General features: G+C 58.0%; 8 protein-coding genes across 8 annotated transcripts; 4 read left to right on the top strand and 4 right to left on the bottom strand.

The window, feature by feature from the left end:
* Positions 1-145: 145 nt before the first annotated feature.
* On the bottom strand, positions 146-1,646 carry VTJ04DRAFT_7595 (uncharacterized protein; the record flags this gene model as incomplete). The annotated part of the gene is made up of 2 exons (XM_069365939.1): positions 146-613; positions 834-1,646. The coding sequence occupies 2 exons, from the start codon at positions 1,644-1,646 to the stop codon at positions 146-148; spliced, it is 1,281 nt and encodes a 426-aa protein (XP_069216924.1).
* A 439-nt stretch (positions 1,647-2,085) lies between these two features.
* Positions 2,086-3,297, bottom strand: VTJ04DRAFT_7594 (uncharacterized protein; the record flags this gene model as incomplete). The annotated part of the gene is made up of 1 exon (XM_069365938.1): positions 2,086-3,297. One exon carries the CDS (start codon positions 3,295-3,297, stop codon positions 2,086-2,088), a length of 1,212 nt encoding a protein of 403 aa, XP_069216923.1.
* Positions 3,298-4,018: 721 nt separating this feature from the next.
* On the top strand, positions 4,019-6,124 carry VTJ04DRAFT_7593 (uncharacterized protein; the record flags this gene model as incomplete). The annotated part of the gene is made up of 3 exons (XM_069365937.1): positions 4,019-4,488; positions 4,558-5,893; positions 5,954-6,124. 3 exons carry the CDS (start codon positions 4,019-4,021, stop codon positions 6,122-6,124), a joined length of 1,977 nt encoding a protein of 658 aa, XP_069216922.1.
* Positions 6,125-6,317: 193 nt separating this feature from the next.
* On the bottom strand, positions 6,318-7,889 carry VTJ04DRAFT_7592 (uncharacterized protein; the record flags this gene model as incomplete). Its single annotated transcript, XM_069365936.1, has 1 exon — positions 6,318-7,889. One exon carries the CDS (start codon positions 7,887-7,889, stop codon positions 6,318-6,320), a length of 1,572 nt encoding a protein of 523 aa, XP_069216921.1.
* Positions 7,890-8,386: 497 nt separating this feature from the next.
* Positions 8,387-9,107, bottom strand: VTJ04DRAFT_7591 (uncharacterized protein; the record flags this gene model as incomplete). Its single annotated transcript, XM_069365935.1, has 2 exons — positions 8,387-9,024; positions 9,095-9,107. 2 exons carry the CDS (start codon positions 9,105-9,107, stop codon positions 8,387-8,389), a joined length of 651 nt encoding a protein of 216 aa, XP_069216920.1.
* Positions 9,108-9,484: 377 nt separating this feature from the next.
* VTJ04DRAFT_7590 (uncharacterized protein) lies at positions 9,485-10,509 on the top strand (the record flags this gene model as incomplete). The annotated part of the gene is made up of 2 exons (XM_069365934.1): positions 9,485-9,762; positions 9,831-10,509. 2 exons carry the CDS (start codon positions 9,485-9,487, stop codon positions 10,507-10,509), a joined length of 957 nt encoding a protein of 318 aa, XP_069216919.1.
* A 404-nt stretch (positions 10,510-10,913) lies between these two features.
* Positions 10,914-12,417, top strand: VTJ04DRAFT_7589 (uncharacterized protein; the record flags this gene model as incomplete). The annotated part of the gene is made up of 2 exons (XM_069365932.1): positions 10,914-11,540; positions 11,602-12,417. 2 exons carry the CDS (start codon positions 10,914-10,916, stop codon positions 12,415-12,417), a joined length of 1,443 nt encoding a protein of 480 aa, XP_069216918.1.
* A 1,364-nt stretch (positions 12,418-13,781) lies between these two features.
* VTJ04DRAFT_7588 (uncharacterized protein) lies at positions 13,782-14,932 on the top strand (the record flags this gene model as incomplete). The annotated part of the gene is made up of 3 exons (XM_069365931.1): positions 13,782-14,090; positions 14,160-14,315; positions 14,393-14,932. 3 exons carry the CDS (start codon positions 13,782-13,784, stop codon positions 14,930-14,932), a joined length of 1,005 nt encoding a protein of 334 aa, XP_069216917.1.
* Between the last annotated feature and the right edge of the window lie 157 nt (positions 14,933-15,089).

Raw genomic sequence — 15,089 nt, 5'->3', positions numbered from 1 at the left:
TCAAATCAGTAGAGTTGAGTGGCAACGCGCACTTGCATACACACCACAAGGCTCAGAAGTATCCCAACAGAGCTCATCTCCCCTCTCTTCCCCTCCCCTTTTCAACTCCTCAAACTCCTCGAGTAGCCTCCTCCAACTTACATATTCACTCATCCCCATCCTCCCCGTCAACCTTCACAACCACCTTTCCCCTCGCATGTCCGCCCTCCAAAACTCCCATCGCTTCCTTCAACTCCTCAAACTCCCACTCTCGATCTCTCGCCACCCTAAGCTTCCCCGTCACACACATCTCCACCAACTCCTCCATCATCTCCCGCGACGGTTGCATCCACTCCGCCACGCGGAACGTGCGGCCCGTGCCGCCCAGCCAGCGCGACTTGGGCCAGATGCGGTTCAGGGTCAGGAGGAGCATGGACTTGAGAAGGCTGGGGAAGGTGTAGGAGTTGTAGTGGATGGTGCAGGCGTGGTATGTGCCCGTGGGCTTCAGGTACGAGGCGCAGTTGCGGTAGAGGGGTTGGGAACCGTACGTGTCGATGATGGCGTCGAAGGGTTGGGCGGAGAAGCGGCGCTTGAGTTCGGCTGGGAGGTCAGGGTGAGCGGTGTAGTCGATTATCTGCGTGTTGTTAGTCACCTAGGTCAGCTATGTACATACAAGATAGTTGTGATGGTTTAGAGTCTGGAGCATTAGGACATGGATCGAGAGATGATTTAGGAGAAGGAGGGACATAATAGAAGAATGGTTGAGAGAAAGGAAGACAACTCAACCACCACATCCGTATGTCCATATTCTGCTCGGCCGAAGAAAAGGTAAAGACAACAACACACAAACCTACCTCATTCGCCCCCAACCCTTTCACTAACTCCTCATTCCTCCCCGAGCAAACTCCCACCACCAGCCCTTCCTTGCCAACTTTCTCCCTGGCCAACTGCACCGCCATGTGTCCCACCCCACCACTGGCGCCAACCACCAACACTTTCTGACCCCGCTGCAAATCGCACTCCTTGACCTGAATATATGCAGTGATACCCGCCAGAAATAACCCCGCCGTGTCCCTGAGCGGATTCTGCAAACTTCCCTCCGGTGCCGGCGAATCCGGCAACTTGACAGCCCATCTCGCCGGCAGAGCCAAAACCCCCTGCAACGCTCCCGCCCCCGTCGCCATCCCGTGGCCGAAGGGGATGATGCAAACCACCTTATCCCCCTTGACAAACCTCTTCTGGCCATCATTATCAGTGACCCCATCAGGAGTCCACACATCCAACACCCTCGCGGTCAGATCCATCCCCGGCACGGCCGCCGGCAGGAACGTGCGATGCGCGCGCGCGAGGAAGGGGACGATGGACAAGGTGACGAGGTCGCCCGGGTTGAGCGCCGCGTAGGCGGTGCGGAGGAGGAGCCATTCCTCTTTTCCCGGGTCGTCGGATGAGGGGAGGCCTTTGAATGGGAAGGGTGGGTTCGGCGGCCAGACGGGGAGGATAGGGTGGTTGGTGGTTTGCTGGAGGGTTTGCCGGAAGGGTCCGGGGCGGGTGTAAGTCCAGGCTTTGGTTGTTGTTGGCCATGGTGTTGTTGTTCCTGTTGTTTCTGTTTCTGTTGGTTGGGGTGGAGGCGCGGAGGATGAGGAGTTTGGGGCTGGTTCGGATGCCATAGTGATGATGGTAGAGGTGCTGTTTAGGAGTGAGAGTGAGACGGGTTGTTGGTCGCTTATGGTGTCACAATCAATCTGTCTGTCAAAGAAACAGAAGATTTGGCAGATTTACGGAGTATGTATTGGGTCTATTAAAGCTCAACTAACACACCTCGGGTCTTCTCATCAGGCCCCCCATTCCATTACCCAGCCGCGTCAGACATGCCAGCGTCAGTAAGGACTGCGAACGGACAACCAATGGCGCTCTTGGGCCAAGTTCAGCTGCTAGCTTTTAGTCCAAATAGCTGACGTGTAATCCCGGACAAGACAACATGATAAGAGAGCTTGAAGGGTATTATGGTGGTTACATCATTATTTTGGATTGGAAAGGTACTGTAACATTCCCCCTCCAACCACGCAATCACCCACAGCGACTTGCATCAAAGTCAACGCAAACACATCAGCTGGACGCGGCGGTGTTCTGAGCCGGTGTTGGAGCCGGGGTGCCCTCAACCTTGAGGTCAGCCAGCTTCTCATTAACCTCGGACACCTCCGTGTCGGTTGCAGTAGCCGAATCCGTCGCTGTTGTCATCGCTGCAGCTGCAGGAGCTGACTCGGTCGGCGCTGGAGTCTGAGCTGGCTCCGTCTTCTCCTCAGGCTTGGCCTCTTCCTTCGCCGGCTCCTCACTCTTCTCTTGCTCTTGCTTCTGCGGACCAGCAACGCTGACATCCGTGGCTCCCGCCAGATAATCCTCCGATTCACCAATATGGCCGCCAGCCGCAAGCCAACGCTTCCAGCGGAACTCGCGGCGCTCAGCACACAGCTTGTGCAGAGCAGGCCAGTACACCGAGTGGTCGTACTCGAACTCGAGCTTGCCGCTGCTGAACTCGGACCACATCTGCTCCTGCGGCACGTAGTTGGCCATGTCCTCGTTGAACTTGAGCTTTTCGCGAGTCAGAGGGTCGATAAAAGGGGTGATCAACTTGAAGAAGCCCGTGACGATCCATGGCATGTTGATGATGAGAGCGCGGCCCAGGCGCTCGGGGTAGTGGTGCTGCAGGATGTGCAGGACCTCACGGGCGATGGCCAGACCAGGAGCGGTGTTGTGGCGGTGTTTGCTCTGCTTGAAGTTGATGAGCAGGGCGAGGGTTTCCTGGCCAGGAGGCATCATGTCAATGACGCGCTCGACCATGTAGACGAGGTGCTGGACCTGGCGCGGGGAGGGCTCGGTGTTCTGGCGGCCCGGGTTGAGGTAGTGGCAAACGCGGCACTCCTTGTCGTAGCCCAGGATGATCTGCTTGCCCGTCTCATTCTCGGGCGAGATGTGCTCCGCGGTCAGCTCCTCGACGCCATACTCGCGACGCCAGGCGAGGGTCTCGAGCAGGCGCTGCTCGGCTTCCTTCTCATGCCACTTGGTAGCACGCAGGTAGCGGAGCAGACACTCGCGAGTGAGCCAGTGCTTCTCCCTGTCGGTGAGCGGACCTGCCTTGCCCTTGGTCGACGGCACCTCTTTCCAGCCCTTGGCCTGGGCGAGCAACCAGTCGTATTTTTGTTGCTGCTCAGGGGTCAGGACGGGACGGTCCTTGGGACGGCTGTCGGGAGTGGGCGAAGGCAGCGGCACTTTGAGAATGTCGGCCTTCGCGGCGGGCTGCTGTTCTGCTGTTGTTGACATTGTGGGCTGGAGAGGTGGTTTGATTTCTCCAGTTGTATTTGAATCTGTTATCGGCTCCGAGGTTCGGCGAAGATGGTTGATGGCAAGAAACAGAGGCAGGGTGTTAAACAACAACGAAAAGTTGACCGGCTGCAAACAAAGCGACGGGTTGGATGTAGGTCAAGTTTTTAGGACGGTCTGAAGAATGTCGAGACACCTCAGTCAGGAGGAACCCAATCTGGCCAAATTGCAACAACAACAAACAGCGAATCTTCAGCCAAAGACAGCCTGCGATAGCCCAAAGTCAATAAATAGGGCAAGAGGGCAGGCGCTGAGCTGTTCCGGGTTCCGAGAGCCAGGGCGCTGAGTGATGCATCCACCAGAGTGCAGCTGGGTCCAGCTGGACGGGACGAGCACACTAAGCCTGATCTGTCCTAGCGCCAACATTTCGAGCCCTGCGGTTGGTCAGCACAATTCAGGTCCAACAGATCTTGGCGGATCTGCGATGAAGTGTCCAAAAGGGGGAATTTGATTTCTCGGTGCGGGTCGCGTAAAGCGCCTTTGGGATTTTGCGCTTTCAGGCGCGTCTCACCGCGTCGGGCAGTTCCAAGTCCCCGCCAACCAATTGACACCGACAACAACCCGCTTATCGAAGACAACGAGAACCCCTCCATCAACAACCACCTCCCTCCTTTTTTTAATAGGACACCAATGCAAATCTGACCAAACCTGATCTCACGCCATGGCCGACGGAACCCTCGCAGAGCTCAAGGAGCGCTTCGCCCCGGCGTCTGGGGACCTCGAGCCCGATGTCGTCGCCGAGCTCCAGTCCATCATGCGCATGCACCAACTCTCGGTCCAGGACCTCTGGTTCAAATGGGAGTCGTACGGCATGAAGATGGGCATGGACGACTTCAAGGTCTCCATCGACACCCTCCGTGCCTTCAAACAGAACCTCCAAGATGAGCTTGAACGTTCCACCCGCTCCCACCCCGCCATGAAGACAGAAAAGAGATCCACCGCCACACCACGGGCAGCCAAGGGTGGCGGCGATGTCTTTGGCATGCTGGATGGCCTCACTACTCCTGGCCCCCGCGGACCCAAGCCCGGCCTCAAGAAGACCCCCGCCTCCCGTGCTCGTGTCGCCGCAGAGCCCGCCAGCTCATCGCCCCTCAAGCTCGAGGACCAGCTCAACTCCATGGGTGCCATACCGTAATTGCCGACCGCTTCTCGTGTGCTCTGATCTAGGAGCAGTGTTGCTGACCTCCATTTCTGCTCCAGCCCTTCGTCCTTTGCTGATAGGCCAAACCCTGGGGAGGTCCTCGAGATCTTCAACGAGAAACTCGACCCCGCCGAGCCGCCCATTGCACCTTTCTCCGAGTCCCGCATCAAGCTCACTGCTACGTCCGATCAGAAGAAATTGGCCTACAAGGGCCTCGCCATGAAGTTGTCAGAAGCCTCCGAGATCCTTGACGACAGGATAGACGACTTTGTTGCCCTCGTAGCCCAGCACCACAAGATCGACGATTCTGCATTCGGAAACCCAGCCAGTCAGGGCACCACCGAGATTGTTGCGGTCGGCCGCATCGCCTCCGACTCTCCCGAGGGCAAGCTCAACGCCGCTGCCCTGGTGCTTGAAAGCTCACGAGCAATGGGTAACGGCCTGCGTGTGCCGTTGAATGTGTCCCGGCTCAAGACCTACCAGTTCTTCCCCGGCCAAATCGTCGCCCTCCGTGGCATCAACTCATCTGGCTGGGAATTCACTGTCCATCAGGTCCTCGAAGTGCCTCTTCTCCCGTGCGCTGCTTCCACCCCTGACATCCTGGCTGGCCACCTGCAACGCCTCCGCGGCGGGCCTGACGCCATGGATGACGACGCCCCGCCTCCCCCTTTGAGCCTCCTCTTCGCCTCCGGTCCATACACAGCCGACGACAACCTCGGCTTCGAGCCCCTGCACACCCTCTGCGCCGACGCTGCCGACAACTTCGTCGACGTCCTAGTACTCGTCGGCCCTTTCCTGGACGCCGAACATCCCCTCCTCGCCTCTGGCGACTTCGACCTACCTCCTGATGCCCACATCGACCCGGACACGGCCACCATGAACACCGTCTTCCGCTACCTTATCGCACCGGCAATCCAGCGCGTGGCTGCCGCCAACCCCGCCGCCACCATCCTCTTGGTCCCGTCCGTCCGCGACCTCATCGATAAACACGTCTCCTGGCCACAGGACGCATTCCCGAGGAAGGACCTCGGCCTGCCCAAGAATTGCCGTGTCATTGGAAACCCCATGACGCTGAACATAAACGAGATGGTGCTGGGCGTGAGCTCGCAGGACGCGCTCTTTGAGCTGAGACATGAGGAGCTCGTTGGTGGGGTGGGCGGACCGGATGCCTTGACGAGGGTGAGCAGGTACCTCATCGAGCAGAGGCACTACTTCCCGCTGTTCCCGCCAACGGATCGCAAGCGGCTGCCCAAGACGGGCGTGCCAGGGGATGTCGGGGCCGGGGGTATCCCTCCCGGCGCGATGCTGGATGTGAGTTATTTGAAGTTGGGCGAGATGGTGAATGTACGGCCAGATGTGCTGTTGCTGCCCAGTGCATTGCCGCCGTTTGCCAAGGTGAGTTCAGCTCCTCTCCCAATGATGGGTAAATCGATACTGAAATCGTGGTGGCATTAGGTGGTGGACAGCGTACTCGTCATCAACCCGGGTTACCTCTCAAAACGAAGAGCTGCGGGGACCTATGCCAAGATGACGCTCTACCCGTCGCCTCCAGATTCGCCTGTTGAATCTGGAATGGTGGCGCATAGGATATTTGATCGCGCGAGGGTGGAGATCACAAGGATTTAGGAGAAGAGGGTTTGGTGAAGAATTATAGTATTAGCCATGACATCCGAGTTGGATTACAGCGTCTGAACCGTAGAGGAAGGAAGAGGAAATGAGTCGATGCCATGTGGCACATGCCGTACAGAACTGAATACCAATGTTATTATGCACCGTATACATGATGTGGACTGAGCCGCAACCAAATCGAGGTGAGCTCCTATCTGACGTCCACCCGCCGCCGCTTGTCGCTTTCATAGCGATCCCCTCCTCGTTCCCGTGAAGGCGAGCGCTTCCTGCGATCTCCCCGCGGCGACCGCGACCGCGACCGAGACCGCCGTCGCCTGTCTCGGCTGTCGTCGCGACGCCGGTATGACCCGCGCCGGTCGTCATCATCGCGGCTCCGGTCTCTGTCTCTGTACCTATCCTCCCTTCTCCGTCGGCCATCCCGATCATCCTCCCGGGCAGGCCGATCTTTCCGCTCGCCAAGCGGAATGGCATTGGCGCCCTTCCCGCTCGCACCGCCTCGATCCCGGTCCCTCCGAAAATCGTCATCCGGCTTGAACCGCTCATCAGCCACGTCCCTGCCCCAGCCCCGATTCTCTCTCCGTCCATCCGCGAAACCACCCCACTGGCCCGTATCCTCCGATTTCAAATCCCGGTACTTGGTCGCGCCCTTCTTGCCGATCTTTGTCAGATCTCTCAGCTGCATGGCCTTGGGCAGCAGCGAGCGATCCACGTCGTCGGCGAACTTGGCGCCGACAATGTCCCGCTTATCCAGCCCCAACGCAGCAGACTGGTCGGCGTAGAAGGCGCCGCGGTGGAAGTACTTTTGCATGTAGGCCATCTTGCCGCGAGATTCCTTCTCCTCCTTTTGCTTGGCCAGCAGCTCCTCATCCTCGGCGCGGCGCTCCTCTTCCGTAAGGTTCCGGCGGCGCTCGAGCTCGGCGCGCTCGCGCTCGCGCTGCTCAATGGCCTCGCGTTCGCGCTTGAGACGCTTCAGCTCGCGCAGCTTCCACGCGGCGTACTCGGCCTCCGGGTCGATGTCGTCGGTGTCGTCCACCTCGGCGTCAGAGCCGGACGCGGAACTGGATTCCCAGTGCTTTTTGCCGGATTTGCGCGCCGCGAGGTCTTTGCGGATCTGTTCCTCGACGAGGGCGTCGAGGGCGCGTCGCCGGGCTTCTTCTTCGTCTTCGGTTTGTTTGGGTTCGTCTTTTGCGGGTTTGTCGGATAGGTCGGTGGAAGATTGGTTGTTGCTGCTCTCGGTGGCGTTGTTATTATTACCGCGCTGCGACTTGGGAATGAACTTGGGTCTCATCATCAACCGGCGCGGCGCCTCCTCCTCTTCCGACTCGGAGCCGGACTCCGACTCCTCTTCCGAACCGCTCTCCTCCTCCGACCCGCTCTCTTCTTCGCTGCTTTCCTCTTCTTCCTCTTCAGTCACGAACCCTTCTTCCCTTGCTTTCCGCTCCGCTTCAAGCCTCGCTTGTCTCGCCTTCTCTCTCCGCGCCTCCTCATCATCATCTTTTCCTCCTGAAAGCCCGACACCGGAGAGATTGATCTTGGCCCCATCGCCGCGTGCAATGACGCGTCCTGGTCCCGGAGCGCTGGTGACTCGTGGAGGTGGCGCGGTCCGACGCGGCGGCGCTTTCTTTTGTTCCTCGTGGTCGGAGGCGGCTTCATCAGAGTCGGAATCGGAGGATTCGGGCCCGACGGCCTTGCCGGCACGGTGGCGGGCGGGACGCGCCGGGTTGGCGGTCATTCGTTTTTGTGTTGTCGTCGGAGGCGGCATTTTGTTTGGGGGCGCGTGATGTGGATGAAGAGGTGATTGATGGAAGGTTTAACTGGGAAGTTTCAGTTTTTGGGACGGTTGAAGTTGCACGCGGGCCAAGAAACACACTGCATGGGCTGCATGGATGCGGTCATGGCTGGTGGGGCACGGACCAACGGGTACCTGAGCCGACACTGCATATTGATCCAAATGTTTCCCATCTTTTCTGATTTCATATGCTTCAAATCTTAGGGACTGTGCATTGTGGGCCAGTGTTTAGCCATTACGGTGTGTTTCCGTAAGTTGGCAACTGACCGTCTCGAGGACCACAGACCACAATCCTCCCTTGAGATGCCCTGTCCGAAAGGTTCTCAGGGCACCACACATTACCCAGGTATATTGAAGACTTTACACAGTTCCCATGTATATTAGGCTCCTTGTATGCAAGGCTGGCCGGTGTATCCTGCCATGATCCCTCTACCCATATCCCACCCACGTCGCTCAACATATGGCGGATATCAAGACGTCCCCGATCCCCCTATCTTCAACCCCCCAAACACGCGATCCAACTGTTCTCCCGTATCCGGCACTTCCATCTCACTTGGACCCCCTTCCGTCCCAATCCCCCCAAAAGCGCTACCGCCGACAGACCACCCCTGGACTGACTGATGTTGCTGATGGCTGTCACCGACTTCACCACCGACCGTACCACTTGCCGGCGTGGACTTCCTCTCGGGCTCCAATAACCTCGCATCGCTATCCAGCCACCCCGGCGCAACGCGGCGCTTCTCAGCCAGCTCGCGCGCGCGAATCCGTTCCTCGGCGGCAGCCAAATCCTTCTCGGCCTGCGCGACAAGCCGCGACACGTGCTCATGCAGGGCGCGGCAGGAGGCGAGGATGTCGTCGGGGTGGGCGGCATGGCCGGATGGGGAGACGACATATTTCGGTTTGTTGATCAAACCATCAGCGCTGGCTCCGTTGGATGCGGATTGCGGGTCGTCTGTCGGATCTGCTGTTGCTGTTGCAGCGCTGCCGAGGATGGAGGGCGGGAGGGTTGAGGGCATGGGTTTGTAGCGGTAGGGGAGGGTGGTGGCGGTGGGGAGGTTGACGAAGGGGGAGACGGTTAGGGGGATTTGTTGGAGGTAGGGGTGTGTGCCTGTGAACACAGCTAGGTTAGATCTCATGAAGTTAAGCTGGGGGGCAGAGGAGAGAGGATGGAAGCTTACGGTCGTCGTGCATTGTGATGGTATTGTTCTGTGGTTCTGGAGCGGAACGGAGATGGAATGGGTTACTATAGGCGCTAGATCCCGGTCCTTAAGGACATGTGTTGAGGAACATGGAAAATGCAAGTTCCAGGTTGTTAGTCCAATGCTGGAAACGAAGAATGGAGAGATGAAAGAGATGGACAAGAAGAGGAGTGACGCCATCCATGAAACCAGGGGTCGCAGCGTCGCGGGGAGGCGCCTAGCACCGATAAGATAAAGCTCTGCCCCACAGTGCCCCACGTTAGGTCTGCTTCTCGTCCTCCTGTCGTTGTCGTCCGTCGCAGATCTTTTGTTTACACTAGGTACCAAGAAAACAACATCGTCGTCGCCGAGGCCGACGCAGCCATCAAAATGAGCCTCCAAACAGTCCGTCGTCCTTTCAATGTCGCCGACTACACACCCGTCTCTGAGCACCAGGAGCAGACCCCCGAGAGCTTCTTCGACGGCAAACCCGTGCTCTTCTACCATGCCACCGGCGCCAAAGCTTGGCTTCCCAAGTCGCAGCTCGGAAAGTTGCCTTTTTTCCCTGCCGACCTGACATCTGAGCCTAGTGCCCCAGAGAATAGCACCCTCACCGACCAGTCCGAAGACTTGGTCGAGCAGAAAGTCGACATCTTTGTTAACTCCCAGTAAGTCGCAACCCTCGCCTCTCGGTGCCGCAGTCTCAACACTTAATTCTAACCTAGCTGTCTTCCAGTGATCTCTCACTCTTCTGCCCCACCGTCGAATGCGGCGTTTCAATCCCCTACCACCAAATCACAATCCACGCCATCAAAAAGCTGCGCACCCCCAACAGCGACACCTCCTTCCCCTCCGTCTATCTCCAGTTGGACCTTGCCGACGGCGGCGCCGCCGACGAGGACTTCGAAACCATCGAATTGACCTTGATCCCCCGACCGCAAACCCAAACAACAACAACAGACCCCGCCGCTGCTTCTTCTGGAACAGAAGACCCCAGATCGGCAGAAACAACCCGCCTCTTTGAAGCCATCGCAGAGTGCTCCAACCTCAACCCGGACCCCGTTCAGGACGGGGAGGACGAGGATGACGCCGGTGACGCGCAGATCATGTTTGAGGGCGAGTGGGAGCCCATCGACGGCCTGCCGGGAGTGTTTTCCGGGTCGGCTAACGGAGGGCTGCCGCCACCGATGCCGGGGAGTGGGGGCTGGATTACCGCCGAGAATGTGCATGAGTATTTCGATGAGAACGGGAATTGGATCGGCGGGGATGGAGATGATGAAGAGGAGGGGGTAAGCGGCGAGTTGGGAGAGGGCGCCGGTACGGTGCATCCCAGGGATGAGGAGGGCGAGGAGGGGGCAGGGAAGGGCGTCAATGGGGCGGGGGAGGCAGAGGTGAAGAGGCCGAGGATTGAGTAGCGGGAATGAGGTGGAGGATTAGGTAGTGTATAAAGAGAGGGCTGTTGATGTTGGAGGCTGCCTTGTGTCCTGAACCATTTACCAGCCAATCCCTGAGGGACGGCACAATGAAGGACATAGAAATGAAGGTGATGGTATTCACCGGGCTGCATGATTGGAACAGGCCCTGAGCATACCAGCATACTCTCCTTGCTGTCGGGTCGTGGTGATGGTAATTTACAGATGTTACGCACATTACGTTACGTTACCCAGCCGACGGCAGGTCAGCACGAGTGGATCAACAACAACCCCCTGTCCAGTCCTTCGGTGAGCTGAACCCGACATCCTCAAGTCAGCTCCGTCATCTTTCCCATGTCCCATCACTGGTAACCGGTGCCGGTTTCTATTTCCCGCAGTCACCGGCAATGCCGACCAGCACCATCGACTGGAATCGCGTGGGCATGGGCGCGACGCCGGCACGTCTCCGGCCACGAGCCCGGCGGAAATCAATACTCCGCGTACGCCGCCAGCGGCTCGGCCCGGCCTTGCTCGGCTTGGCCGTCTTTGTCTTGCTCCTCTGGGCCCTGCTGCCCTACGACAACACCTTGCGTCTTGCTGTCTGGTGGAACGCAAAGACTCTGCGCGAGACCCTGCTCCCTGCGCCGAGCGAGAAATGGGTCCACGGTCCGCCAAAGTATCCCCTGGACGTCGAGCGTGATGTCTTGGCCATCGTCAAGACGGGCTACGGCACCCGCGACAGAGTGCCCGCCTGGCTGGAGGCGCTGCCCGAGAATAACCAACTCAAGGATGTCATGGTGATTGCGGACTCCGAGGGGGATGTTCACTTCTCGGTCGACGGCATGCCCGAGCAGAAGCTGCATGTGTTTGATGCCGTCCTTCACTCGCTGCGTCAGCACCTGTCGGCGCCAGCATTTCACGGACATAGCCGTGTCAAAAAGTACCAGCAACTAGCTGAAGCGATCTATCAGGGAGACGAAGCTCTGGCATTACAGCACTGCCGTGCGTTTGGCTGGGAACTAGACGCCATGAAGGTAGGTCCCTCTCCCCTCTACCCCAGGTCCTCCTTCAATCACCCTCTCACACACAAACCAGTTCCTCTCCGGCCTGGAAATGGCGTACCAAAAATACCCGCACAAAAAGTGGTACCTCCTCGTCGACGACGACACCTACCTGCTCCAACCCACCCTGCTCGCCCTGCTGCAGCACCTCGACCCCTCTCGCCCCCACTACCTGGGCAACCCGGTCGGCGACTTCCGCGCGCGCTTCGCGCACGGCGGCTCAGGCATCGCCCTCTCGCACGCCGCCGTCCGGCGCCTCATCGAGGACCAGATCGGCCTGCAGCCCCTGTACGTCGCCTCGCTGGACGAGACGTGGGGCGACCGCTTGCTCGCGCGCGCGCTGTTGCGCATCGGGATCCACCTGGACGAGACGTACGCCAGGTGGTTCAACGGCGAGCCGCCCGCCCTGACCAAGGTGAAAGCCGACCGGGTGTGCGCGCCGCTGATCGGGTTTCACAAGTTCAGTACGCCGGACGCGATGCGGGATGTGGGGAAGCAGTTTAAGGACGTCAGGGAGGTGGTGGTTTGGGGGAGGCTGTGGGAGCTGCATGGACGGGACGCGCCCTGGAAGGGCGGTGGACAGAAGAGTGCGGAACAGGGAGTGACGGGGTGGGATTTTGTCGGGGCGCCGGACGAGTCGACGCTCACCCTGGGAGATGTGGAGAGTAAGGAGAAGTGTAGGAAGCATTGCGAGAAGAGGAGCAGGACATGCTTGGCCTGGACATGGGATGAGGCGGCCAAGTTGTGTCATGTGAGCGCATGGGTGTCGGTCGGCGAGGAGGCTAAGGGGAGGGTATCTGGGGTGAATGTGAAGAGGGCGAAGAGGCTGGCGGCGAAGTGCGGACTGTGAGGGAGGGTTGATTTGGCCTTGAGAATTCTGGATATCCAGAGGGGATTACACAATCATGACATCTAGTGACAGACAGCAAGATATGGATAAGGGGATGATTTGGGATTATGAAAGAAAGGAGGAGGGGCAATGATATATTGGTAGCGGCGTTGGGGAGCATGGAATTTCATGTCCTGATAGCAAATAGACTGTACGTACTTGCTATAGCTACTCCGCCAGCCGTCCTAGCTCTGATATATCCACTTTTGTGGGAGGGATGTACATGCTAATAAAGAGACAGCAGCGCTGCCAAGACAGTTTTTCCGCCAGCAATCGATCGAGGACGTGCCAAGACAGCAGAGGATTATGAAACATGATTCGTGGAAAGTTCCCTCGGCTTTTGCACCGGCTAGAGAAACCGCCAAAGTGATGCCTCTAGAGCAAAAAACACAAAACCCCTGCAGGAGAGAGTGGATCTGGAATTCAACGCCGTCCTGCGGCCCGCGCCGTTAGCGGGCTAGAAATAGAACAACTCAGCCGCTGTTGAACGTCAGGTCGGTATGCATAGAGCTGTATATATAGTGAAAAGTAACCGTCCATCAGATATCTGGAGCTCCAGGAGTTGGCCGGATAGGTAGACCAACAAGTTTCCGAGTTCCATGGTGGGACAACAACCTTTAATCCCCCGGCCGATGCCCAATCGGGTCAACCCGCCTCCCAGTCATCCCGGATGTCTCGGGATCTCCAAGAACCCCGAGCTACGCATTACATCATCAATTCCTCGAAGAGCCGAGAAGCCGAGATAAGGTTGGGTCACAGTCGGAATGCCTTCAGGTACGGGGCAATGCGAATGACTTATATCCTCGACGATGAGATGTGTAAAAAGAGGCTGTATCAGATCGGGAAAGCCTTGGGAAGCTTCGAGGTAGTGTAAACCGTTTGTCGCAGGCTTGCCTTTGCCGCCATCGGCATGCCGCAATGATACCCTGAGCAAGGAACCTCCCGGATGGAGACGGTGCTTCAAGCCGCATGCATACCGCACTCACGCTACCTCTCACGTCCATGCAAAGCTTGACATGAGTTGGCGCCATACATCTGAATCGATGAGTTTGGCTTACTACAGTACTTGCTGGGGAACCAAGCTGAAGCGTTGCAGCTACCCCTAACATCCAACCATCCCTTATCGTCACCCTTACAGGTCTGTGGAACCTGCAGGGTGGAAGCCGTGCTGACTGCGGCACAGCTCCTCTCATCATCTCACACCGGCGGCGTTTGTTTGACTTTCCGTCTGTCTGTTCCCATATTGCTACTCCATCACTTTCTCCAACCCGCCCTTTGACCAAGTCGTCTTCCGAGGACGGACGTCATACCACCTACCACCCACTATGAGGATCCCAATCCGGGTATCCTTCATCGTTGGCGGCATCGCGCTGTTGGCGCTGCTGGTCCACGTCATATCCCGCCTCCTCTTCTTCCGGAGCCTCTTCTATGAGCACTCCGGCATCCGCATCACCCAACCCGAGATCGCCGCCGCTTTCGCCAAAGACCATGGCGCCAATCGCACTCAGCATATCCCCAAGATTATCCATCACATCTTCCACAACTGGCGCGAGCCGGAGAAGGATGGTATACCCGATGGCTGGGGTGAGACGCGGAAGGGGTGTATGGAGTTAAACCCGGACTTTGAGTTCAAAGTAGGAACCAACTTCGGCACCATTGGCATTGGCTACATGAGTTGCTAAACCATCTTTTTTGTCATGTAGTTCTGGGGTACCAAGGCGTCCCGGGACTTCATCGAAACCGAGTACCCATGGTTCCTCCGCACCTATGACAACTACAAATACCCCGTCCAGCGCGTCGACGCGGTCCGGTACTTCCTCATGCTCCACTACGGCGGTATTTACATGGACTTGGACAATGTATTCCTTCCCCCTCCCGTCTCAGTCCAAACTATGAAAAAAGCTATGACCAATCAAACTCACTACGTCTCTCACAGGGCTGCAGAATCCCCCTCGAACCCCTTCTCTACTACCCCGCCTTCACCACCGACGGCGGCCGCGGCGCCCTGAGCAACAACATCCTCGCCTCGCGTCCCCACCACCCCTTCTGGCACCACGTCACCCTCGCCCTGCTGCGGTACAACTGGCGCTGGCCCCTGCCGTACGTGCGCATCATGTACGCGAGCGGGCAATGGTTCCTGACGGCTATTTGGGAGGAGTACCACGCGCTTTTGCCTCCCCCTTCCGAGTCCAAGGAGGAGCATAGGCTGTACAGGGTCATGATGGACGGTCGGCCGGGAGCGGATGACTGGACCTTCTTCTCGCATAGCGGGGGTGGAGGATCGTGGAATAATTGGGATAACCGCGTGTTTAATGAGATTGGGGAGCATTTGGGGTTGTTTTTCACTTGCTTGTTTGTGGTGTTGGCGTTGGTGGGATGGATTGGAGTGCGGTGTTGGAGGAGGTGGAAGGGGCCTGGAGGGTACAGGTATCGACGGGTTGGCTCGCCGCCGTCGTCATTTGGAAGTGTGGTTTAATAATGTGGGAGGAAGAGTAATGCGGTCAGGTTGAAGGCCATATCATTGAACGACGACTATGGGTGGGCAGCAAGGCGTTTAGGGGTCGGTATGGAGTATTTCATGATTACTGAGGCCACGTATTTGTGGCCATTACGAGACGGGCATCAAACTTATC

This window comes from Mycothermus thermophilus, assembly GCF_041956435.1.
Source record: "Mycothermus thermophilus strain CBS 625.91 unplaced genomic scaffold VTJ04scaffold_5, whole genome shotgun sequence".
Classification (NCBI taxonomy): Eukaryota; Fungi; Ascomycota; class Sordariomycetes; order Sordariales; family Chaetomiaceae; genus Mycothermus; species Mycothermus thermophilus.
The sequence above is the reverse complement of the archived record's forward strand: the minus strand, read 5'-3'. Positions and strand labels throughout refer to the sequence as shown.